Source organism: Balaenoptera borealis, assembly GCF_965194805.1.
Source record: "Balaenoptera borealis genome assembly, chromosome: 18".
Lineage (NCBI taxonomy): Eukaryota > Metazoa > Chordata > Mammalia > Artiodactyla > Balaenopteridae > Balaenoptera > Balaenoptera borealis.
Window position 1 is genome coordinate 46741471 of NC_138877.1, and position 27433 is coordinate 46768903.

General features: G+C 38.1%; 1 protein-coding gene across 3 annotated transcripts in view; it reads left to right on the top strand.

The window, feature by feature from the left end:
* PIBF1 (progesterone immunomodulatory binding factor 1) overlaps positions 1 to 24904 on the top strand; it is a 220880-nt gene extending 195976 nt beyond the window's left edge. For all 3 annotated transcript variants that reach the window (XM_082365951.1, XM_082365954.1, XM_082365952.1), the window contains one exon: positions 3582 to 24904. In XM_082365951.1, the coding sequence (XP_082222077.1) occupies positions 3582 to 3632 (51 nt within the window). In that variant the 3' untranslated portion in view covers positions 3633 to 24904. The remainder of the gene's footprint in view (positions 1 to 3581) is intronic.
* The last annotated feature ends 2529 nt before the right edge of the window (positions 24905 to 27433 follow it).

Below are 27433 nucleotides of genomic sequence, written 5' to 3' on the forward strand. Positions count from 1 at the left end.
AATAGGAAGCAAGTACAAAATACTGTGAGGGTCACGTTTGTATTTTCAGACCTGGACAGCAACAGTGAAAGATGAACTAGAGGAAGGATGGAAAGAAAGAGCCAACAGACTTTGATATCAATTCAGACAGAAATTAAGAAGGTAGCAAAGGTGGTGGTGGAGGAGAAAGACGAGGCAGATGGAGGGATAAATTGGAGGGAGTGAGAAACACCCCTACAGGAGAAGCAAGGAGGTAGAAACCAACAGGTGATAATGAACATGTTAGGCTTAGTAACTATGCAAAGTTATAACCACTCCTAGGTCTCAAGGGGCAAAGAGGAATTAGAGCCTTCGTAGGAAACTTTGGTCTTCTACAGAAGAATTTACTACTACCAAACTATGGCCAGGCAAAGAAGGAGCTGGAGAATAGACATCCCAACTTCTTTCTCCTCTGACCCACAAGCCCACTCTGCAGCTCATTGACTGAACCTAATCAGAAACCGTAAGCCACCACTGACAGCATCCTGAGGCACAGCAGGTCTGAGGGTACCCAGAATATCCAGCACCATTAGTTTTTATTCTCCCCATATTATGTGTGAAGTAACTGAGTGGTCATCAACTTGCCCGAGTTTATAGATAAATGGCTGGAGCCTGTTTTATTCCAGAGCCTGTACTTTAACCCATTATTCTGTACTGTGCTCCAGCTACAAAAAAAAAAAAAAAAAAATCAACAACAAAGGAAGCATGTCATTGAGCACCTACTGCATGCCAGACACTTTTCCTGTGTGCAGAAAATACAACATGAAACAAATGCTATAACTTACTTAAGGATTAGAGTCAGTGTCTAGGAATTATGTTCCACTGCTAGTTCAGTGACTTAAGTAGATTGTTCTGGCTCTCAGATAAAAGCCTGAAGATAAGCTTTTCAGGGCTAGTATGTGGCCCTTTGAAGTCATCAAGGACCTAGGTTTCTTCTGCCTTTCTCGTCAAACCATCCTTGGTGTGTGGCCTGTCCTCAGAATCACAAGATAGCTGCTGTAGCCTAAGCCATCACATCTGCATTCCAAGCAGGAAGCAAGAGGAAATGGGGGGAAATACCATCTCCTTTTCTAAAGGCATTTTTCTGTAAGTTCTACCCAACATCTTCTATTTATATCCCATTGGTCAGAATTTAGTCACTTGGCCACACCTAGCAGCAAGGGAGGCTGATAAATGTAGTTTTTCACTGGATGAGCCCATTACTCTCATAATGAAATCAGAGTTCTGTTACTGAAAGGGGGAAAATAGACGTAATCTAGGCAACCACCAGGCTCTGTCATAGGGTCTTACTCATTTTTATATCCGTACAGCCTAACACAAAGACCTGATACATAGTAGGTGTTCAATAAATTACTATAAAACTAATCTCAACTACAAGTAATTTAGTTCATGTAATAGAGTGTCAAGAGATAGGGTTAGAGAAGTAGGCCTGGACCAGATCCTAAAGGGCCCTGTCTTCTAAATTAAATGTAGTTTGAACATGACAGTGATAGTGAAGTCTCCCCCCGCCCAAATAACCTAGGAATAAGGAATATACATTAGACCTATGGGACAAGCTGTGAAACTAATTTTAAGTGGCTATGACCAAAAAACTGAAAAGTCAATTTATGAAGAGGAAAAGCAGTTAATCCCCAGGACAGAGGTATACTCGACTATGGCAAAGCTACTTCACTAACACATCTGAAGAAAGAAGGTACTGGGAGGAGGGGTTGGAGGGCGGATGGTCTGCAATGGACCAGACACAGATTGAAGTAGTCAGGAAGGACAGTCTACCATTAAAATGCTTGTACTGTCCTTTATGAGTCTTAAGATTCCCTTTTAATATCAAAAGTTTTATTTACCTTCTACTATACATACATAGTAGTAAAAGAACTTTTAGTATCAGCTGATTGAGAAAATGCAGATATACAAATTCTATGCCTTTTGCTTGATCTGTAGAAGTTGCTTTCATATTTTTTTGTCCACGAGCCTCAGTTAAGAAAACCAGTTTACATTATGACTTAGTGAAGATCACAGTTTCTCAAAATGGAACTTAGTGCTCCTCTGGCAGATCAGCTAGCGTTCTGGTTTGTACTTTGGTTTCTTTTGGATTTGGTTAGGCCCTGTCACCTTTGAATTCTCTTGGAAGATAGCACCTGGCTTTTCCCTATGATTTCCTTATTTTACCCTGGAAGCTTCTTTCACCTTTAATACTAAGAACTTTGGACTTTCTATTAAAGAAAAACTACTAAAGTGTTTTAATGCAGATTTGCATTTTAGAAAGATAAGCTTGGAGGGATTGTGGGTGATGAACATAATAGAAGAGAAAGCCAAATCAGAAGTAGCAAATTCTTGCAGGAGTGAAGCCAGAAATGATGAGGGCCCAAGGTAAGCCTTTTGGGGTCAAGACAGAAGCAGAATAAGGAGTTTAAAAGATATTTCTACAAATGTTAGGGACCGTTTAGAATGAACGTAGCAAGTGGGAAAAAAAAAGGAGAAATCTAAGATGAAGAGGAATCAAACATTTCTGGTTTAGATGACTGAACAAAATATGGTACCATTCACCAAGACAGAGAATATGGCGGATTGGGGGAGTTCATTTTGACATACTGAATTTTAGTTGCCTTTAGGAATCATGTAAAAGTATTTGTAGCTCAAGTTAGAGCTATGGTTATACAGATGGGGTTGGAGGAAGGAGGTGGAGGATCTACTGGTGTATTTGGTGGTAATTGAAGCTGCCCAAGGGCATGGCTAAGGGCAAGAGGAGCTGATCATTGATGCCACTTCTAACATTTTGTGCATCAGCTATGGCATATGAAAAGATAAAATTGTAACTTATCATACTTATCTATATGCCAATGTATATGTATTTAGGAATGTGGTTCTTCATAGTTTTAAGGAGATATAAGTGGGAAAGGAGTAATTGCATATTTGATTTATTATATTATATAAAATAAGATGTTTTGATTGGCATCAATATCTTATATAGGGAGTTCTGAGTGCTTTATCACAGTCTACCTTCCCTGCTCTTTTGTTACTACTCTGTATAGCCAGGTTCTTTTACATTGAAATGATTGAGCAGTAAACCCAAGAAGTACTCTGGTAAATACTTAGCAATTCAGAATACCCAAAGCACAATGATTTGGATCTAGAAATTCTTTACTAAATATCTATTGAGTGAATGAGTATCTATACGTAGATAGATAAGACAACTAAAATGAAGCTGTGCCCTTGATTTTTTTTATAATTTTATTTGAAAATAGAATCAATTCATAAAATACTCGCCTCTGTAGAATATAGTAAATATAGGATTTAAGCCAGAAAACACAGCTGTGTATTTTTTTTAATAGACATACCAGGTGGGAGATTATTTCTGACAAAAGACAAAATCTTTGCCCTTAAGTCTCTTTCTGAATTACAAAAAGCAATTATTTACTATAATTTTACATAAAAATCCCCAATGTATATAGGTACTTAGTTCTTTGAATCGTCTCTCTTCTCCTCCTTATAAGCAATTTACTTAATTTTCTTTTCTTCTTCTTCTTTTTTTTTTTTTTTTTTTTTTTTTTTCCTTTTTTTTACAGACCAAAAAAGAAGCACCTGAGTGGTCTAAGACACAAAAAATGAAGACCTAGTGTTTTGGACGGATTTGCTCTATCATTATTTACTCCTGAAGGTCTTTTTCTGACGAACAAAGTTTGTCTTAATCATGTACTTGACATTTTTTAAATAGCTAATTTAAAGTTTATTTTAACTGAATGTTAAATTAACAAATTATCATAATAATCAAACTACATAAAGTGCAAATATTTGGTTTTATCTATTTTGTTACAAAATAAATATTATATACTCTTATGATTTAAATTTTGGAGCTTTCATAATTCTTTAAGGCATTTTAAACATGTGGCTTATAAATATTTTGATTAGTTGTTATATTGGTGAGTATTTTTCTAACTATATAAATTTTGAATTTAAATGTCATAACACAAATACCAAGACACCTTACAATTTTTAAATTAATAATCATCTGTGAAGTCTACCAGGAGGCATTTTATATGCCCAATAATGGTGGTCAGATATCATGTGAGTGGATATGAATTGCTGATTCTTTCTTGGGGCTCTGTTTTTTCTTATATTTCATATTATTATTAACCAATACAGTCTGGTACAAAGTCTGTTATTCCATTGGTCAAGTAAAAATTTGGTGGAAAGTGTCTTGTTACTTTGGTCAAAACAGATGCAGTATGGACCAAATATCTAGTCTGTAAGGAAAAAATCAGTAGCATTTTCTCTTTTTCTTGTCATAAAATATGCTCCATTTATCATTCAAGAGTTACAATTTAAAAGAAAGAAGCGGGGTGGAAGAGAAAGAAAAGAAAAGAAAAAGAAAGAAGTATATTTTCATGTATCAGATTTTCTCAACCACTGTTGACGTAGAGGCTGGACAAGTCTTCATTCAGGGCAGGAGTGGGGCAGTTCTTTGCCTTGTGGGATGTTTGTCAGCATCTCTGGCCTCCACCACTAGATGACAGTAGCACCCGCACCCCCAGCCCGAGTTGTGACAGTCAGAACCCTCTCTGTCCCTCAGGGTCACACATCACCCCCGCCTCCTAGTGAAGCACCACTGATGCGAAAATCACTGATTATCCTGGTAGATATGAAAAAAGAATCTATCTAATCACTGTGTTCTTTGAAAGTTTACGGTATCATAGGCTATTAGTTGAGTGTGAGAGAACAGAAAAAGTCTCTGATAATAATATACACTTGTAAATCTGCTGTTGGCCTAAAAACCCTAATCTCATCCTTCCCTTTTATTTCGTTTGGATACATCTAAACTACGACTTTCTGCAACAAAGATTTGTGAAAACGGCCTTTCTCAGACACGCATCCTAAATCCAGATGCCCTTATAATTCATTAAAACTAAACTTGCAGCATAATTTGTTTCCTTCCAAATGCTAGAAGAGAATGTCTGTTTTATTTTCACCTCTAGTTATTAATCGAAAAGCATTTTATAGTTTTGTTCAGTCAACCCTGTTTGTTATATGTACGTATTTTAATATAAAGGAATACTGATTGATTATCCAAGTTAAAGTAATGGTGTGGACAAAGGCACAGAAGCAGGAAAATTTGGAGCTAATTTTAAAAATAGAAAATGCAGTGATGAGGAAATTGAGGAAGTCTTCCTCCCTCCAAATCCCTATTTTTTTCCCTCTTCCTTTCCTTTCATTTGTAGATATGAATTACTCCTTTAAAAAAAAATAGTTCTTTCTATCATTTCCTACCATTAATAAATCTCAGGATTAGACTGTGGTATGAAATCTTTTTAGATGACATTTGCGAATTTTCTAATTCAGATGCCACTCCTTCCAGAAAATTCTATCTGTTCTACCATAGTAATTTGTGTACTCTGTACTCTATATCTCTAATTCTGCTTACCATATTTTAATTATTTATTTATTTATTATTTATTTATGGCTGTGTTGGATCTTCGTTTCTGTGTGAGGGCTTTCTCTAGTTGCGGCAAGTGGGGGCCACTCTTCATCACGGTGCGCGGGCCTCTCACTATCGCGGCCTCTCTTGTTGTGGAGCACAGGCTCCAGACGCACAGGCTCAGCAGTTGTGGCTCACGGGCCCAGTTGCTCCGCGGCATGTGGGATCTTCCCAGACCAGGGCTCGAACCCGTGTCCCCTGCATTGGCAGGCAGATTCTCAACCACTGCGCCACCAGGGAAGCCCTACCATATTTTATAATAATTGCTTACTTGTCCATTTCCTTGAAGGCAAGAACTATTTCTTAAGCTTTTTTTGGTCCTCAGTATTTAGCACTGTGCCTTGAATTTAAGCTGTAAATGTTTATTTGATGAATTTGGGCACAGATGAGATACAGTGATGTAACTTTTTTTAATATATTAAAAATCAGAGTTTTTTTTTTTTTTTAGTATCACAGAATCTATTCTAGCTCATTTCTTTTTGTTTTTGGGGGGTTTTATTGAATTTTTGAATTTTATTTTATTTTCTTATACAGCAGGTTCTTATTAGTCATCCATTTTATACACATCAGTGTATACATGTCAGTCCCAATCTCCCAATTCATCACAGCACCACCCCCCTCCGCCGCTTTCCCCCCTTGGTGTCCATACGTTTGTTCTCTACATCTGTGTCTCTATTTCTGCCCTGCAAAGCGGTTCATCTGTACCATTTTTCTAGGTTCCACATATATGCGTTAATGTACAATATTTGTTTTTCTCCTTCTGACTTACTTCACTCTGTATGACAGTCTCTAGATCCATCCACGCCTCTACAAATGACCCAATTTCGTTCCTTTTTATGGCTGAGTAATATTCCATTGTATATATGTACCACACCTTCTTTATCCATTCGTCTGTCGATGGGCATTTAGGTTGCTTCCATGACCTGTCTATTGTAAATAGTACTGCAATGAACATTGGGGTGCATGTGTCTTTTTGAATTATGGTTTTCTCGGGGTATATGCCCAGTAGTGGGATTGCTGGGTCTTATGGTAATTCTATTTTTAGTTTTTTAAGGAACCTGCATACTGTTCTCCATAGTGTCTAGCTCATTTCTTAATACCACTACAACCCTTGCCTTTTCTTTAAATTTCCAGACCTTCATTTTCTCTTTCTAATTTTTTTTTTAATAAATTTATTTATTTATTTTTGGCTGCGTTGGGTCTTCGTTGCTGTGCGCGAGCTTTCTCTAGTTGTGGTGAGCGGGGGCTACTCTTTGTTGCGGTGCGCGGGCTTCTCATTGCAGTGTCTTCTCTTGCTGTGGAGCATGGGCTCTAGGCACACGGGCTTCAGTATTTGTGGCTCTCGGGCTCTAGAGCGCAGGCTCAGTAGTTGTAGCTCACGGGCTTAGTTGCTCCGCGGCATGTGGGATTTTCCCGGACCAGGGCTCGAACCCGTGTTCCCTGCATTGGCAGGTGGATTCTTAACCACTGTGCCACCAGGGAAGCCCTCTTTTTTTTTTTTAATATTTATTTATTTTTATTTAGTTGTGCCGGGTATTAGTTGCAGCAGGCGGGCTCCTTATTTGCGGCATGCGTGTGGGATCTAGTTCCTGACCAGGGATCGAACCCGGGCCCCCTGCATTAGGAGCACAGAATCTTAACCACTGTGCTACCAGCGAAGTCCCTCTGCTTACTTTTTTTTTAATTGTGGTGAAAAACACATAACATAGATTTTACCATCTACCCATTTTTAAGTGTAGGGTTCAATATGTTGAGTTTATTCACATTGTTGTACCACAGGTCTCTCAAACTTTTTCATCTTTCAAATCTGGAACTCTATACTCATTAAACAACTCCCCTTTTCCCCTTTCTCTCACTCTATCACACAGTGACCCAGAGTCACTATGTTGTACAGGCAGTGGTTGGATAATCACCAGGAAGTTTAAGGCCAGATTCCCACCTTTAGGGGAGGTTGAAGTTGTTAATGAGCCGGTTTCCCTTTTATTTTACGATCCCGAGAGACTAATGATAGACAAAACAAAAGAGTTTGTCTTAAATATTACTCCTTTAAAAAAATAATTAGTATTGTAAATGCTTCAAAGAAAGACTTCCTGAGGCTTGGAGGTCACCAGGCAAAACTCGCCAGCCAAGCAGCTATCTAGAGTCCTCCAAGGTAATGTTTGCTTTCGTTGATTTACAGAGCCCATGGTCTAGTCCTCAGCCTTACAGGACTCAGAAACTTAATTCTGTTAATGAACTAAAGATGACACATCTTTCAGGAGTATGCCCACACCTACTGGTTATAAATCGTAATGTATCAGTTGTGAGTGAAAAGTAAAACTATTATACAGAATGTAACTTACTGGGATAAGCACAAATGATGTGTTCTTGCCTTATTTTCCCTTGGCTTCTGCAGTACTGTACTCTCATTTTCCCCCTTGCTCCTCTTCTAGCTGATCATAAAACATTAGAGTTTTTCTAAGTGTCTTTTCCCCCTTAAGTCTTTTTTCTGTTCTCTACTTATTCTCTTGATAATTTCTGCTCCCTGGCTTCAGTTACTATATGCCAGTATTCCCGAGTTTATAGCCCTAGTCCAAACTGTTACCTTTTAATATAAGACCGGCCTACTTGACATCTCAACTTGAATGTCTCATTGTGACCTTAAACTTAACATGTGCAAAACTGAATCCACCAAGTTTCTTCTCCAGTGTTCCCGGTTTCAATAAATGGCTCATATCAGTGGCTATTCAGTGGCTTGTATTACAAACCTATGAGTCATTCCAGACCCTTTTCTCATTAGGCCTCAAGCTTCAGTCACCACGCCCAGATGATCTAGCTCTTAAATAGTTCCCTTTTTTTAAACTTTCGATTATGAAAATTTGCAAATATATAAAAGGGCAAAATAAATCTTGGGGTGATGGATATGTTCACTATCTTGATTATGGTGATGGTTTCATGGGGGTGTATATGTATAAAAATGTTGATCAAATTCTACTTTTTTAAATGTACAGTTTACTGTATGTCAGTCGTACCTCAATAAAGATGCTTAGAAAAAAGAAAGGTAAGAGTTAGGAAATCACCATTTAGTAACCCCTGGTGAAATGATTCAGGCATCAATCACCAATGAATGCTAAAGCAGTTAGAGGATATCGGAGAACTTTATATCAGGTCATAACCACCAAAATGCTCTAATCGACCTTAGATTATGTTGATTTATGTGACTCTTGATGTGATGTAACATGAAGTGTAAAACAACACCTAGGGCTTCCCTGGTGGCTCAGTGGTTAAGAACCCGCCTGCCAATGCAGGGGACACGGGTTCGAGCCCTGGTCCAGGAAGATCCCACATGCCGCGGAGCAACTAAGCCCGTGCGCCACAACTACTGAGCCTGCGCTCTAGAGCCTGCAAGCCACAACTACTGAAGCTCGCGCACCTAGAGCCCGTGCTCCGCAACAAGAGAAGCCACCGCAATGAGAAGCCTGCGCACCGCAACGAAGAGCAGCCCCCGCTCGACGCAACTAGAGAAAGCCCACATGCAGCAACGAAGACCCAACACAGCCAAAAATAAATAAATTAAATTAATTAATTAAATAAAAACAAAAAAAAAAAACACCTATGCAGTATCCTTGCAAAAAAAAATAATAAATAACCTGAATCAGATCAAGTCTTCAGACCTAACTCCCAGTCTGTAGGCAAAACAAGAAATACACCAAGCTTAATGACACCACAGAGAATGAGTCATTCTGGGCACTGGGAATGTTCATTGTTTCTGGGCCCTCAATGTTTCTAGGCTTTTTCAGTAGACAGAGTTATGAAATAAGTGTTTTTAAATAGAGAGGGGGAAATCATGAGTTCCTACCAGTATATCCAATTCTACTTTAAGATTTTTTTAAAGAATTCAACTTCTTTGATTTTATACTTTGTATTTCATTTCCTGTTTGTGAATTTCTGTCACTGCCTTAGCTCAAATCCTCATGTCCTCTTCCCTAGATTACGTCAGTCTCCTAACCAATCTCCCTAAATCTACTCCTGCCTCTCTCCAAACCATTCTCCACAGAGAATAATGATCTTTTTCCTTTTTTAGACACTACAATTTTTTATTTAGAGTTTAATCTACAGTTTATACAAGGTATTAAAAGATATGAACTTAGAAAACGGAACACATTGCAATTGAGGTACAAACTGAGAGCATAGTATGTCATGTTTCAGTAAATTTAATTGAAAAATTTTAAATGAGGACTTCCCTGGTGGTGCAGTGGTTAAGAATCCGCCTGCCAATGCAGGGGACACGAATTTGATCCCTGGTCCAGGAAGATCCCACATGCCACGGAGCGACTAAGCCTGCGAGCCACAACTACTGAGCCTGCGCATCACAATTACTGAAGCCTTTGCACCTAGAGCCCGTGCTCCGCAACAAGAGAAGCCACCACAATGAGAAGACCGTGCATGGCAACGAAGAGTAGCCCACACTTAACCGAAACTAGAGAAAGCCCCTGCACAGCAACGAAGACCCAATGCAGCCATAAATTAATTAATTAATTAGTTTAAAAAAATTTTTTAATGACCAGATAGATAAGCCTTACTTTTTCCTAAGCCCACATGAAATAGTTCTTTCATGTGTGGTAGAGAATAATTTTATTTTTCATTTAATGCAGTCATGGCAATTTTAATCATAAAATTGTACATCATTGGCAAATTTAAAAATCATTGACTAGGGCTTTCCTGGTGGCGCAGTGGTTGAGAATCTGCCTGCCAATGCAGGGGACACGGGTTCGAGCCCTGGTCTGGGAAGATCCCACATGCCGCGGAGCAACTAGGCCTCTGAGCCACAACTGCTGAGCCTGCGCATCTGGAGCCCGTGCTCCGCAACAAGAGAGGCCGCGATAGTGAGAGGCCCACGCACCGCGATGAAGAGTGGCGCCCACTTGCCGCAACTAGAGAAAGCCCTCGCACAGAAACGAAGACCCAAAACAGCCAAAAATAAATTAATTAATTAATTAATTTAAAAAAAATCATTGACTATATTGATCATAACTTAAAAATTTTTTTTGCAATAGTTGCAGAAAGGTATTTCACTTGCTGCCTTCACAGGCTAGAAGTTCAGAATTACCTTAACTTAGAAGACTTCTGTGCTGGCATTATCTGGATAAATGCTTCTAAATAGATGGGTTAAAGCATATTTTATTACCCCCAGTTAGAAGCCAATTCTTTTAGTTCTTGTACTAGACCTATGTTGTGTTTCCTTTATATTCAAAGAGAGTACCTACAGTTTAGAAAAGTCTTCATAAATTTCTTTTAAATGAAGCTAACTTGATACATTATTTCTACTTTTCCGGGGGGGGGGGGGTTCCCTTATTTTATAGTTGGGCACTTTCTAATTCAAAAACCTAACACTACCTAATACACTTAATTCTGTGACCTAATGAAACAGGCTCTCAACTGTATTTGGCAATTTAGAATCTAACATATTGCCTCCAAATGGAGTGGGATGGAATAGAATAAAAATGACTGTCCTCTTAACCCAGATGCAATATAAAATAGTTCTCTTTTCTTCTAATAATAGAAATGCTTATGTAGTACTTACTAGGAAGAAAAAGTTTTAAGCTTTAAAGATTTAAGCTATTCAATTCCACAGCATATAATACAGCAGTTATGTCCTTTATTGCTGCCAGCTTCATAAAACTAATTTGTAGTTTCAAACACAGAAAAAGCTATAATACAAGTACAATTTTTCTTTAATTTTCTAAAATTCCCCAGCATGTGGACTAAATGGATTAAGAACAGAGAAAAAAAAATTGTTTTAATTTCAATTTCTTCTTTTAAATAATCAAAACATAAGCCCAATAAATCAGAAGAAATGTTAGAAGCTGATCCAAAAACTTGAGTAACAGCTTTGCCGTCTTAGGGAAATGCATTGAACACCTTTTGGTTAGTTTATGGTTATAGTTTCCTCCCAAGTAAAGCCAAGCATGAAGTGGGTGGGGGGGATTGCCATGACTTCTAAATATTTGTGAAACATTTTTATAATATTTTTACTATATCACCCTATAATTAGCATGTTGATTCTCCAAACCGCCAGATCTCTGACAATTTTTTAAATTATAGTAAAAAAAAAAAAAATTTGTGTCCCTTACACAGCATCGAGGGGTGTGCTCGTAAGTGTTTACCAGCCGGCTCTCAGGAGAAAGGATCCAGATTCGGTGGGACCCAGATTTCAGCGGTGAGATGGGATAAAGACCCCCAAACCACCCAGCTGGCGCTGGGCACGGGTGCACAGCCTCTGCCCTGAGATGCCAGCCAGCTCCACACGCCGCCGCGGCCTATGGGGTGCAACCGTACCTGCTTTTCAAGCTCCTTTTGAGCTACTCTTTACATAATTCAGTGGCCTTTTTGCAGTTCCTTAAACTCTTCCAGCCCCTTTTTTGCCTCAGGATCTTCACCACGGCTGTTTCCTCTGCCGAGGATACTGCGTCCTTCCTCCTCTGGTTCTTAAAAAAGCTTTAAAACCACTGCCCTAGACGATACTGGAATGGGCAATGCCATCCAGACTCTGATTTTATAGGTTTTAGATGAACAGTCCTGACCTCACCCTGCCATTACCACGTTGCCTATACCTCTGTAATTTACATTCTAGTCACTTTCTGGTCCTTCCTCTGGGAGCCTGTGAACCCGCCTTCTAGGTGACTGTGCACACGTCTGCTCTAATCCAGTAAACTGGTGATTTTATTTTCACTCCGGAGGACTGCTTGATCCTTAAGTGCCACAATACCTTTGTGCTCCATGCCAACTTCGCAAGTTGTATTTCATTTGTTTCTGCTAGTGATTTCATCACTGCTACTGTCGTGTGATTTTGAAGTCATTGTTCAGACTTCTGTTTTAACATCCCTCTTTAAAAAGGAGATTGTACCTCGTATCTTACCTAAGTCATTTAAATACAATTGAAATGCAAAAGTCACTTTAATCACCTTATAAACATTGTCTTTAAATAATAGGATTTATTTATACCACTGCTGTATATTTCCAATGACATCATTTTCAGGAAAGTACTATGAAATTCTCCATGGCCCTATACTTATTAAGTCTTCCTTTCTCTTCCCTTTCCCCCCTCACTCCCTCTCCCTCTTTGCTTTTCTTTTTTTTTTGAAAAGCTTTCTTCTTTATTTCCTTTAATTAGTAAATTGTCCTCTGAATCAGAATAATGAACTTGTTTTTGTATCTTCTTTGATCTGATACTTTGTATCAGGTATTTACTTAATCTATTTTTTTATATTTATTTATTTACTTATTTATTTGGTTGAGCTGGGTCCTAGTTGCTGCAGGCGGGCTTCTTAGTTGCAGCTCACTGTCTGCTTAGCTGTGGCATGCGAACTCTTAGTTGCGGCTCGCGTGTGGGATCTAGTTCCCTGACCAGGGATCGAACCGGGGCCCCCTGCATTGGGAGCACAGAGTCTTATCCACTGCACCACCAAGGAAGTCCCCCCCTCTATTTTCTATATCTAATCATGTTTTATCCTCTCTTTAATAACCGTAGAACAATTAAAACATTTACTGAGAATCTAAAATTAAATTTCTATCCCCTAAACCTTCAAAGTTCATAGCATATGTAATTCCCTGAATGCCATCTGTTATTGCTTTATTAAGCAAGTTGTTAAATGTAGCAGAAATGTCACCAACATTCAAAACTGTGCTCTAAAATATGTGTAGACATTCTAAACTGCTGATGACTTCTCTCTCATTACTCTGCTCACTTATTTGTAATACCGCAATCAGAGTCATAAATCTGCCTCTTTTACTTTCGCTTCCTTCCATTTATTTTTGGTATGATCATCTTGATTTACTATTATTAGCAAGATTGGCTCATTATCATTACTGGTTACTAACACAGTTCCAGGAACACACCACCTATTCTATAAAAGTTACCTCACTTTTATTTTCTTACTTCTAGGATCTTCTAAACATATCTATCTATTTAAAATACTTTAACCAGGAGCTGGAACAAAGCTATGACCCTAGGGACCTAGAACAAATAAGGAAAACACATGTCTAATTCCTATTACCTTTGGTAACTAAAGGATAAAACACTATGGCCACTGAGGCCAACTTTAGGAGAACAAAGAACTTTAGGAAGGCATATCCTCCCACTGGTGTCCTCAGAGCTTAAAATAATGCCTTGCACACAATGAATACTCAATATAGGATGGTTGAATCAATTAATTTGTGGGCAAGCAGAGACAATAGCCATGTCTTATGTGGCACTGAATGCCCACAAATATATATGTATATTCATTAATTGTAGAATTAACTGGTGTGTCCGTCCAGTTGATCAAAATAAATTATATGGTCAAATATAATCACAACATGTTTGTCCATGTGGGGTGTTCAGTCACAGGTTCTTTAGGTACCTTTGTTTCAGTAAAGGTGAAATAAAATTTAGCATGTGATTGTTCCAGCAAATATTCATGCAGACAAGTGAATTGATTTTGGTTTTGTTTTTTTAAAAAAACGATACTTATTTGTTTTCGCTTTATAGAATCAGGAGTAAATGGTTTTGGCAGAAGTATACAGATGTTGATACAATTTTCTTTGGCTTTATAAATAGTTTTGAATTTATTTTTTAAATACCTGGATTTTGTAACTTATTCAATATTTAGATACATAATTCCTTAAATTCCCATTTCGAGGTTTAGGGTTCAGCCCCTTCCTCCTCACACATATTACCCAGGCCACACACCTGCCCCTCTACATTCCATTTGCTTTATTTTCTTTAGAGCAACATCTGAAATTCTTATTTTCTTATTTGCTCATTGCCTGTCCCTCCTAAATAGAATATATATTCCAGGAAAGCAGAAAATCTTATCTGACACTACTGTATCCCCAGTGCCTAGCACAGTGCCTGGTAAAAATTGTCCTTCAAAATTTTGTTGAATGGTAGGAAGAAAGGAAGGAAAAAAGAAATGATATTTGCTTCCTGATTTTTTTTTTTACATTGAATTTTTGCTGGAAAATGTCTCAGTCCATTCAGGCTACTATAACAAAATATCATAGACTGGATGGCTTACAAAGACCAGAAATTTATTTCTCAATTCTGGAAGCTAGGAAGTCCAAGATCAAGGTGCCAGCAGACTCAGTGTCTGGTGAGGGCCCATTTCCTGGTTCATGGGCAGCTGTGTCTTGTTGCTGTGCCCTCAACTGGCAGAAGAAGTTTGGGAGCTCTTGGGTTCTCTTTTATAAAGGCACTAATCCAATTCATGAAGGTTCCACCCTCGTGACCTAATCACCTCGCAAGGATCCCCCTCCCCACCTCCAAATACCAGCACATTGGGGAATGCGATTCGACATACCATTCTGGGGTGAAACAAGCATTCAGTAGAGCAGAAAAAAAACGTTAACTAATTCGATGACCTTTTCTCCCATGTTACCCAGAAAAACAAGATCATTTTCCATCTCTATCTTAACATCTTTTTTTCCCTGTTCTTAAAAGAAGAGGCTTGGGCTTCCCTGGTGGCACAGTGGTGAAGAATCCGCCTGCCAATTCAGGGGACATGGGTTCAAGCCCTGGTCCAGGAAGATCCCACATGCCGTGAAGCAACTAAGCCCGTGTGCCACAACTACTGAGTCCACGCACCACAACTAATGAAGCCCGTGCACCTAGAGTCCGTGCTCCGCAACAAGAGAAACCACCACAATGAGAAGCCCGCGCACTGCAATGAAGAGTAGCCCTGGCTCTCCGCAACTAGAGAAAGCCAGCGCACAGCAATGAAGACCCAACGCAGCCAAAAGTAAATTAATTAATTGATTAATTTAAAAAAAAAAAAAGAAGAGGCTTTTCTCCCTTCCAAGGTTAACCCCATTATACTTGTACTGTTTACCTTAGATTAACATCCGTGGGTGAGCAAATGATCCAGGAAGAGTGAGAAGTGAGAAATGCAGAGGGCCCAAGACAAAATTCGAACACTTGAGGAAAAGATAAAGGAAAGGAAAAAAAAAAAAAAAGGAGAACCTCTCATTTACCCCTTGCAATCTGGTTTCTGCCCGAACCACCAAATTGAAACCATTGTCCCCGAAGGCGCTTGCTACACCTCCTGTTACTGAATTTCTAAGTCTGTGTCTCTCACCACGTCCTAAATGTCCTTCTCTCTCTAATCCCTTGGATAAAGTCACTCCTCAATGTTCAGTTGTGAGCCCCATGTTTTGTTTTGTTTTCCTCCATTCTCCTTTGAGCATAAAAAGTATTAGCGGGAAATAAACGTATCCCGCTGTCACCGTCCCCACCCACACTCCGTGTTTTCCCTGAGGAGGGTTTTCCCAGATGCTCCTGCCTCTTTGCACCTCCTGACTATCTGATTGGTACATTTTGTTTAAGGAGCTGCGCTTGTATAGTTTTTCCTCTTTCTGGTTTTTTTTGTGGTTGTGTTTTTGTTTGTTTGTTTGTTTTCTACAAAGGAACCACCTTTTCTATCCCTGGGACAGTGCCCTGCTTTTCTTGTTCTAAGTCATAGTCATCACCTTGTGACGAGAGGGTAAGTCTAAGGCACAGTGGGGGGAGACTAAGGCCCACTTGACCTTCACTTTCAACTATTGATATGTCCTCCGATATAACATTTATTAATAAGAAAGAGGGTATAATCTCTATCCATTGCTTTTGTCTTCCTCATCTAGACCCTGCCTGGAAAGAAACATTCTATTTATTGAGCTCCTCACATCTCCACAATAGTAAAGATTTTTTTTAATGAGATCTGTGTACTCATCTTGAATACATATAAAATGTCTTTTTGACCCTTTTCTCTTCCTGATATACCTTTCTGGTGTCCAAACATACAGAACTTGTTCCTCCCGAAAGAGTCAGTGCAGACTAATTTATTTGAGCATTTATTTTTTCATCACTTTGGAAATAAAGGTGTCAGTAGCTCTAATAGTTAGTATAATTGTTTTTTTTTTTTTTTAAGTCCTAAATGATGAAAAGTATCTTTCTGAGTGAATGAAAGGAATGAATCAATTACTCTCATCTGTTCTCACATATGACTTTCAAATCTTCCTCTGTACCCCTTATAATCTCTGGAGTCTTTTCTACTTCCAATCCTATGTTACCAATTGTCTACAGAATATTTCCTCTTAGATTTTATTTTATCCAATGCCCTACATGTTTTTCAATTCTTTGAAACTTTTTATTTTGACATAATTGCAGGCTTACAGAGAAGTTGCAAGAATATTGCAAATAATTTTATCCTTTACCCACATTTTCCAAATGTTAACATTTTATCACGTGTGCTTTGTCCTTTTCTCTAGCCTCTCTTTTGTTGTTGTTCTAAACCTTTTGAGAGTACTTTGAAGATATGATTTCCCTTTATTGCCGAATGGTTCAGGGAGCATTTCCTAAGAACAAGGACATTCTTTTACATAAGAAGAAGACAATGATCAAAATCAGGAAATTAACATTGATACAGTGCTGTTATCTAATCTAAAGACCTTATTCAGATTTCACCAATTGTCCCAATAATGCCTTTTATGCCAAGGAGAATCTCCAATCATTCATTGCATTCAGTTGTAGTATCTCCTAGATCTCCTTTAATCTCGAATAGTTCCTCAATCTTTCTTTGTCTCTTAGAACATGGATATTTTTGAAGAGTCCATGTGGGTTATTTTGTTGGCTGTCCATCAGTTAAATATTCCTTTGACCCCATCCATCCATCCACATTAATTTGCCCTTGGAACAACAATGAATACATGTAATCCATTTTCTACGTCCATATTCCAGTTTCATATTTCATCACCTCTCAGTAGGTGTGTGATCACTTAACCTCTTTGTGCCTTAGTTCCTCATCGTTAAAACTGGAATAATTACACCTTCCTAATGAGTTATAGGGAGGCTTAAAGGAACTGATATGTTTAAAAGGAATTTACCCTACAAACTCATCAAGTTGTATACATTAAACATACACAGCTTTTTGTATGTTAATCATACCTCAATAAAGTAGTTTTGTTTTGTTTTTTAAAGGGGATTTACCCAATGCATGTCACAAAGTCATTTGCTTTTCATGTGATTTGATTTCTCAACTGTCCACCATTTTGCCGCTCTTACATAAATGCATTCTAGTTTGCCCAGGTGTCTCTAAAAAGGGGCTTCTAGAACTACTTACAACTCACCAAAATAATTGTCAGCCCCATCTGACTATTTTTTTAATTTATTTATTGATTGATTGATTTTTGGCTGTGTTGGATCTTCGTTGCTGCACATGGGCTTTCTCTAGTTGCGGCGAGTGGGGGCTACTCCTCGTTGCAGTGCACAGGCTTCTCATTGCGGTGGCTTCTCTTGTTGTGGAGCACGGGCTGAAGGTACGCAGGCTTCAGTAGTTGTGGCATGCGGGTTCAGTCATTGTGGTGCATGGGTTTAGCCGCTCCTCGGCATGTGGGATCTTCCTGGACCAGGGCTCAAACCTGTGTCCCCTGCATTGGCAGGTGGATTCTTAACCACTGCACCACCAGGGAAGCCCCTCAGACTATTTATTAATATTGAACCTGTAGTCAGTTAAAACCCCTAAAACTTCTTCTGCATCACCTTTTTTGGTATTAGTATCATTACTACAACTAATACTAGCACCAGTACTTCTTGGCCTAACTATATGTGCCGAGATCTGCATCGAACACCTCTTTGGATGGCCCTTTATGTTATGTACTTCTCCCAATTCCATGCAGTAGTTATTTTCTGCATTTTTGAGACGAGGAAACAGATTCAAAGCAGTTAAATCACAGGATTTGTATAAGTGAGAGAGCTGGAATTCAGTCCCAGGTTTTTCAGAACATGAGTAAAAGTCTTTGTTTCTCTATTAAGTATCGTTTTTAACTTCTGCCCATCCTTCTGGCTTATTGGAACCCTTAAGATTCCTGATTTTGCCAACCAACATATTAGCTTTTTCTTCCCAATTTGCATCTTGTATAACTCTCATGTCTTCCTCCAGGTCATTGATGAAAATATTATTTGAGCGATCCCCCTGTGATAAATGTTGAACATTTTCTTCTACATTGAAATCAATCACTCTCTGGGTACAGTTTTTTCAAATAGCATAAATAAATCTTGCTAGATTGTAGGCTAATTCACCTACAACCATCTTATCCACAAGAACAACTTGAGATTTTTTTTTTCATGCCTCTGGCATCCCCCCTGGCTACTAATCTAATAGCACCACTGGGGGAAAAATGTTTGTCTTAGTTTAGCCCAGCTTGTTTGTATTAGAATAGTATTGGTCCCTAGTGGTTATTCCTTTTCTTCTTACAAATTTTCCCTTTAGTAATCTATTCTAGAATTTTGATAGGGGTGAATTCAAACAAGAGTAGTTTCCAAAATTCTGGTCCCTTTCTAACATTGTCACTGAGTTGCTATGTGACCTAGAAAAGGTCACAAGCAACCTTGGAAAATGGACCAGGTTATGTTAAAAATGGTTGATGACCTTTACATTACGACTGTTTAAATACTAAAACTGATATTTGGAATTTTTCCCCTTTTGAAAAGTTCTTCTTCCTCCCTCAGCATCAGCAGTTGGGGCTGGGGATGGAAAGGGGGTAGACACATACTAAGTTTGAGCCATGTGGGAAAACGATAGGATCCTGAAAACAGCAAATGTCTCTTTAGACCTAGACATTTCTGAATGAATGAGAAAATTAAATCCACCATTTATTAAGCTCAGTGTACGAATTACATTTATATGATTTTGGCCACAACTTACCCAGCAAATATTATCTCTGTTTCACAGATGAGAATTCTGAGAGTTGGAGAGATTTGGAAACTTACCTAAAGTCACTCAAGTTATAAGTGGTAGAGCTGTTAGATATATTGAGTCAAAAAAATTAATAAATAAATAAGTGGCACATTTTTGCAAACTCTTTATGCTGTAAATCATGTCAGGACACTCTGCTGCCATTAATTGTTCATTTGTACCAAATGGTATAGACTAAAAAGTAGATTTGCTTGAGCATCTAAGTGTTTCCTACCCAATCAAATCAGTAATGTATCAGAAGGCAACAATCCTCAAAGTGTTTTCAAAGGAGCACTCCAGTAGCCTCAGGCTAAAGAAGTTCCGTAAAATGTTTGACATAAGTTTCATTCTACTGAGATTCTCTTGGAGATTCAAAGCCTTCTGAGGAGCCCTTTAGAAAAGAAACCCATTTAACATTCGTGAGCCACAGAGCTAGAGTTTCCCTAATCACTTTTGACACAAGCTGTTATAGGTGTTAAAGTAGTTTTTCTTTTTTGGTCGTTTCTACTCCTTGGGACTCCAAGGATGTTTCTCCCGGGGTACAATGAGGTTTAAAAACATATTTTTATTTATATGAACATACCTCTTATTTGACAGTGCTCCCTCATGTCCTGAGGTTGAACCTGGCCTTCACAACCTCCTAAACCTCCTAGTTTAGGGATGTGCTGTTATCCTTTTTTTTTTTTTTTTGGCTGCGCCGACGCAGCTTGCCGGATCTCAGTTCCTCCACCAGGGATTGAACCCGGGCTTCAGCAGTGAGAGCACCGAGTCCTGACCACTGTACCGCCAGGGAATTCCCAGCTGTTATCCCGATTTTACATTTGCAGAAAAAGGTCTAGAGTTTCTAAGGAATTTGCTCAGGCCCAACAGCAAGAGAAGGGCCAAACCGAGACTCAGATTCAGATTTTTCTCAAACCCAGTTCAGCACTCTTTCACTTGCCTCATGTCTTTGTTTCTCTGCCTTTGATCATTTAAAAAGCTTGCTGACATTTCCGAAAACAAGCAACTTTGGAAAATGGACCAGGTTATGTTAAAAATGGTCGATGACCTTTACATTACGACTGTTTAAATACTAAAACTGATATTTGGAATTTTTCCCCATTTGAAAAGTTCTTATTCCTCCCTCAACATCAGCAGTTGGGGCTGGGGATGGAAAGAGGGTAGACACATACTAAGTTTGAGCCATGTGGGAAAACGATGGGATCCTGAAAACAGCAAATTAGCCCACAGCTATACCTGTTGACATAGTCAATGCGTGTTTGTTCTGTTTGAAGATACTTCAAAAATAACAACTGTAAAAGAGATTACTGCTTTGATCAGAGAATCTGAATCTCCTTTGTTTGACCATGAATAATTGGTCTTTGTAATGTTAATGCTTCTTTTAAGGAATATCAGATCTGTAAATGCACCTTAATTACAGGCAAGCCGTTTTGGAGGGAATTCGCGACAGCATTTTATTGAAGGTCTTTTCTAGTTCCCCTTCAAATCTAATTACAGTAGAAAGATTATTTTACGCCAAACAGCAAAAAGCTATAATTATTAGTGTTTTCATTCATGTTCACATAGGTGAAAAGAGTTATCTTATTGAAGAATAAGATTGAAATCTTAAAAATGTCCTAGTTTTCCTATTAAGCACAGAAGGAGGTAAAGCCTTAACTGAGTTATACTTGCTAACCTGTTAACCATAATCCAGCCGGCAGCTCTGAAGTCTGTTTTCCCCAGACTTTACACTTGGAAGCACCACTTGGGAATCCGCAACTTAAGCAATGATTGATTCCTAAATCTTGTTTTTAAATTTGAAACCAATTAAACAATCCAGTTAGAGTATATAAGTACAGTAAGGAGAGAAGAAAATATCTTTTTTTTAAAAGGCTTCCAATTGTAATTTTGTGGTATTCAGCTTAGTTATTTTTGTTGTAAGAAAATAGATGTCAATGTAGAAAGTTAGATGTTGCTGAAGATGTGAGGAAATGGGATTGCTAAACTGCAGATCAGATGATTTAGTTAGATATGGGGAAGAATGTCTCAACAGCAGAGTGAAATCTCCTTACGTGGAGGTGGCTTGAAAGTTGCATATTTTATGAAATGGTATGGGGCAAAGCTTGTGAGCCAAGCAGGGCCTTCTCAAAGGGGAAACTTTCCATAGACTGCATTTGCTGTCTTACTTTGTATTCAATCCCCAAATGGAATTTTCTCCTCCTCTGGCCAGAAGGCTAACGACCGTTAAAGCACTTATACCTTGCCCCCACCAGCTTCCACCTTCCAACCTGAGAGCATTTTTTGCAATATCGTGTTAACATTTAAACTTATCATTTTAAAACTATGAATAGAGCCCATCACACCTGTATAGGAGGGGAAATGTCTCTGAGGTTTAAACCACACTGAGTTAGCACATTCTCAGTCATTTGGGGTGTGGTTTTTTTTCCTAATTATAGCAGCAATTAGCTTTGCAGCATTGCATTCATTCCGAACAGCAGGGATGGAGAACAATAATCTTGTTTACCTGAAGCTGGAGAGAGTGTACCTAGCTTTGTTCCCTCTGCAGCCTAATCTAAGTGCTTTGCCAGGTGCCATCCTGCACAATAGAGTGTGACTGGGGCCCTCAAAGAGCCTCCCTCACCTGGTTAATTCAGTTGTCACTGAAAACCTCCACAAGGTCAATGAAAAACAGGTAACACGCCGTTTCAGATTTAATAAGGTGGCGACTTTTATTTACATTGATTTCAAAGACAGAGCCCTCAGATATAGTGATACCTTTTTTTTTTTTTTAATCGTTTAATCTGTTAAAATTATCCCAGGGAAAACAATGGAGCTCCTTTAGAGTGTTCTTGACAGTGAATGAAATAGGAAGATGGCTGTTGTTAAAGGCTCTTTTGCAGTCATGGGGAGGAGCAAATTATTAAATGGACAAGTTATTTACATTTGAAAATGAACTGCATCTCACACGGGGAAATTGGGCGACAGGCGATTCTGCATTACAACGGGAACGTGTCATTAGTTTTCATTTTCCACAACAAAGATTTTAGGGTAATTTCCTTTCATAAGAGTTGTTTCTCTTCTAGGTACATTACCCTTCAAAACCACTGTTGTCACCATTAGAGGGTCTTCGGTTTGGGTTTGGGTTTTTTCCTTAAGGTGTAAGAAGAATAGCCTTGATTATTCTAAATACCTAAATATTAGGGCAAAAGTTTGATTGCAGCCAGCAAGAACTGAAATGGTGGGTGGGTACAGTACAAATGGGTCATAGCCCTTGTACATTGCCAAACGATAATACTCTGAAGGTATACTACAGCGTTTGACATATTTTAGTGTTTTACAGTGTACACAGTTTATTCCTCTACTGTCAAATGTAGGCTACTACAGAGGAAGAACAGTAATCAGTTATACATTAACCATGAAAGGTCATTTCTTGTGGCAAATGCAAGGTCTATTGATCAAGTAATATTTGTTGGTAGAAATGAGTCTCATTACTGAATGAAGCTTGTGAAGGAAAACATTATCTAGTGGGACATCATGATGTGTGCAAATCATCCATTTGTTCAAGGTGGTTTGAATATCATCAAATGTTTATCTGAACTTCTTAAATGTAATTTACTGACTTTTCAGCTAATCAATCCCCAAAGCTGCGTTCTTTTGTCAACTTACTAGGCTGCACATTCAAACAATGATTAATTGCCTCATGTTAACTATGAGATAAGAAAAAAAAAATGAAAAGAAAATGAATGACGTATTCACTTGGGTTGCAAAATGGGCTATAAACTAGTTTCCCAGCATGAGCTGTGGTTTACTTTCAAACTTAAATAACTTGTCCATGTAACCTTATCTTCCGGGCACTTCCTGCAAACTTCATATATTATGCAATGAAGCCCATAAATATAGGTAGAAGTTAACTTGAATGGCTGAAACAGAGTTAACCACACACATGTAGTTAAAGCTTTATCACCATTTCTGTCATAAACCTCTCCCTTTTCTTTAAGAGATTTACCAAGCTATCATAAAAAAGTATTATGGCTGTATCTTTGCAAAACAAGAACCCTTGAGAAGTGGCTTACCTCCTTAAACATACTGGACTTCGCCTTACAGTCCCATAGCCATGAACCATGAGTGCTGCCACATGTCAGGAAGCCCAGTGTGTTTGCATGTCGAACGTCGCAGGGTTGAGGTGGCACCGGCATTTATTATTCATAAATTCCTAAAAAATTTAACACAGTATAACTCCAATGATGACATATCACTAGAGGTATACTAAACACATTTAGCCAAGTCACCAAATAAACAAGGAAAAGTGTAAAATAGAGTGCTTTATGGTAAAAAAAAGTGATTAAACGTAATCAAATATCTGTAATGAGAGGGATAGAAATTTTCCAGGCGTATAATCAGCCTAAAATAACTGGGCAGGAAAATTGAAAGGATCTGATCCCCTACATTGCCTTAGTAAATGGCTATAGCAAGCACCCTGAAGTCTGCTGACTTCTTTTCAAGAGCTAACACCAGTGGCATTATATCTTGCAGTATATGTGTAGCATCTTGAGAAACTCAGTCATCGTAAGTTTCTAATATATATTTTTTAATGGGTAGACACAAGCCCTCTCTTTCTAGGAATGATTTCTCTCCAGAAATATGAGATTATCTTTAATTACCTCTTACTTTCTATGTTCCTATCAGAGAAGTCGGAGGATCATGGAGTGGAGGATTACTGGACTTGAGTCAAAAAACTGAATTCAAATTCTTCAAGGCCCTTCTCAGAGATCTCTTCCTCCAGGAAGCCTTCCTTGACTGTCTGACACAGATAATGCTTTATCTTTTAGGTTTTCAAGGTATTTGGTGTTTAATCTTTAATAACACTTTTGGTCCCCTTTGAGTCACCAGTGCTCTTTAGCACAGTTCATGTCCCATAGTAGGTGCTCAGTAAATGCTTGTTGAATAATGGGTTTCTAAAATTGAGAGGGTTCTATTAGGTGATATGAATCCTTTGGTTCTTTTCAGACCAACCACATTCCATGAATCCTAGCTCATCTTCCTAGTAATAGGCATTTATGGAGATAGGCTACTTTTTGCATGGAATCGCCAATGCTTAAATGGGACACAGCTAGCAACCTCCCTCCCTGCCTGCTATCCACAACCCCCAATCTCTCTCCTCTCTCCAGAGGTAAACTGTTAACAGTTGTGTGTTAGCCATTTTAGACAATGTATATTTCACATAAATCACTTACATAAATGACACCATGAAATATGTATTAACCAGTGACATTTTTTTTCACTTATTGTGCCTTTAGAGACATTTCATGTCAGTATAGATATAGCTACTTCATTCTGTTAAAATTTCTGGGTAATATGTGGATAGAGTAGAATTTACTCACTCATTTACTTGACCATTACTTATTGTTGGATATTTAGATGATTGTCAGTCTTTCATTATTACAAACAAAGCTGCAATAAACATTCTGCTACATCTATCTACTTTTGTGCACACTTAAGGGATTTTGAGGAATGAATTTCTAAGAGTAGAATTTCAAAGTGTGTGAAAAATTTACCTTTTGATAGATGCTTTAGAGTGCCCTGTGCAGAGAGCCGTTTTACCGAGACCCTACAAAGTTATATTTTTACTAACATTATGAGACTTCCAGTTTCCCCACACCCTCTCTGAATCACTTTCATTTCTGTACATCAGGTGAGCAAAAATGGTTATCCCATTGCTGTTTGTTTTGCATTTCTCTGAGATTGGTGGGGTTGAGAAACTTTGCATACATTTATCGGCCTCTTGTACATCTTCTTCTGTGAATTGCCTATTTACCACCATTGCCTAATTTTCCTTGGGTTCTCTCTGTCTTACAGATTTTTTTTTAAGATCTCTTTTATGATTGTGAATATGAATCCTTTGTTGCAAATGTTTTCTCCCAGATAGTCACTTACTATTTAGGGGTTTGGAGTAAAGGGGTCATTTGTCTTTTACCTTCATGGTCACACTGTTACATAAGACTCTCCATTAGGTTAGACTTTCTCTTGGACTTTATTATATAAATTCTTTATATAGCATGTAGAAATTAGGTTTGATCTATCCATGGGCCAACTGTTCTCACCAGTTTACCCAGTTTGTGATTTACCCTAAGCACTATGTCTGTTCTTACCTAGAATTCCCTCCTCTCTCCTCCTATCTGCTGTTTTGCAGAAACTTGTGTTTTCTTTAAGGTCAATTCAAGAATCAAAGTCCACAGCGGATCTCTCTCTCTTCCTTGTTCACTATCCACTGGCACAAAGTTATTTTGCTATTTTATGTGCACATATACTGTAACTTCAACGAGATGGGAAGCTACCCAACTGCAGATTCCTTGCTTTTGCCATAACTCCCACTGTCTAAGACATAGTGGGACTCTAATAAATAATTGTTGGTTGTTTTAAAAATTCTTTTTTATAGGAAAGTACTTAATCTATCCCTTCTCCCCCAGACATGTACACCATCCCTGTGCATTTCTTCAGTCATCTTTTTTGTGTAATTTGTCTTTTGTTCCATTTGTCGTTAGGTCACACCTGCTTATAATGTCTGAGGTTCTAAACCTCAACAATAAACTGAGAGCAATGTTAAGGATCTGATTTTCTCAAAATTCTCTGGTGGCACAAAGAAGACTCTAGTATTTTTCAAATTTGAAAGACGCATCTCTAAAGTCTAACTTATTCCCTGGGACAGGTTTTTATTTCATGCTACCTGAGACCTGTCTTCTCAGACACTAAAGAGAGACTATGGCTTTACGGCAGTTTTTTTTTTTTTTTTTTTTTTTTTGGTTTATTTGTTTGTTTTTTAAAATTAAAAGTCAAAAACCTAATCTACACTACATTAAAATACAATTTATATTTCATTGATTGGTCAAGTTGTGCTTCTTATTACTACTGCTTCTACTGTGCTTTCCTTAAAAAAATTTTTTTTATATCATAGAATGTTTCAAAAAGATACAAAAATAGTGAGAATGAACCCTTCATTTACTCATCACCCAGCTTCAACCATTATTAACTCGTGGTCAATCTTTTTCATTCATACCTTCATTCAGTGTTTATCCTCTCTGGGTTATTTTGAAGCAAATCCCCAAATGTCACATCATTTTATACTTAAATATAAAATTTAAGTCCGAAAATGTAGTTCAAAGCTCTGGAGGCCCTTGTGTTTTGTGTGTGTACGTGTGCATTCTTCATTCAGACATGCATTTTCATATAGTACTCTACACGGCAGAGCCATGGTTGGCTGAAGAAACAAAGATGAATGTAACATGTAATATAATAAAAATAAATTTGATAAGTGCAGTGATAGTGGTGGTACTCAGTACATAGGGCCATCACGACAAAAATGATAGTTCCATAAGGTCTGTATGTTTTAGCTGAGGTGGGATTGCTTTTATGGGTTTGTGATAGGTTCTCCTCAATTTAACTTCAAGTCTCCTACAAAAACAAATCTGTGAAGACCAGTGCCAGAAAGCAGGATCTCATCTTTTGAAATAAAACAAATAGTTCTCAAACCTTTATTCTTTTTTTTCCTTTTAATTTCAAAATCATTTCAAACTTAAAGAAAAAGTTGCCAGAATAAACAAAAAATTCCCATATTCATTTTACCCAGATTCATCAGTCACTAACATTTTGCCACATCTGCTTTCTCTATCTCACTGTTTCTCTCTCTGTCCCTCTGTTTCTGCCTATCTCTCTCTGTACACACACACACACACACACACACTGTTTTTGGCCTTGATTAATTCAACCATTAGTTGCAAACATCATGACCCTTTATCCATAAATATTTAGGGAGTATATTCTAAGAACAACGGTATTCTCTTATATAACCACAGTTATACTGTCGAGTTCAGAAATGTAGCATTGTCCATACTCAAATTTTGCTAATACCCCAATAATGTTCATTGCAAACAATGCTGCAATAAACATTCTGGTACGTCTATCTTTGTGAACATTTAAGTGATTTTGAGGAATGAATACCTAAAAGTGGAATTTCAAAGTGTTTGAAAATTTTATTTACAGTTCATACTCAAATTTTACTAATTAGCCCAATTATGTTTATTGTGACAGTTCCCTCCGGCCTCCCCCCATGTAGATCAAACCAGGATTATTTATTCCTTTAAAAAGAAACATTAGCTGAAACTTTGTCTTTCATGACTCTTTCATCATATGCATATTTTTAAAATTTATTTTTGGCTGCGTTGGGTCTTTGTTGCTGCGC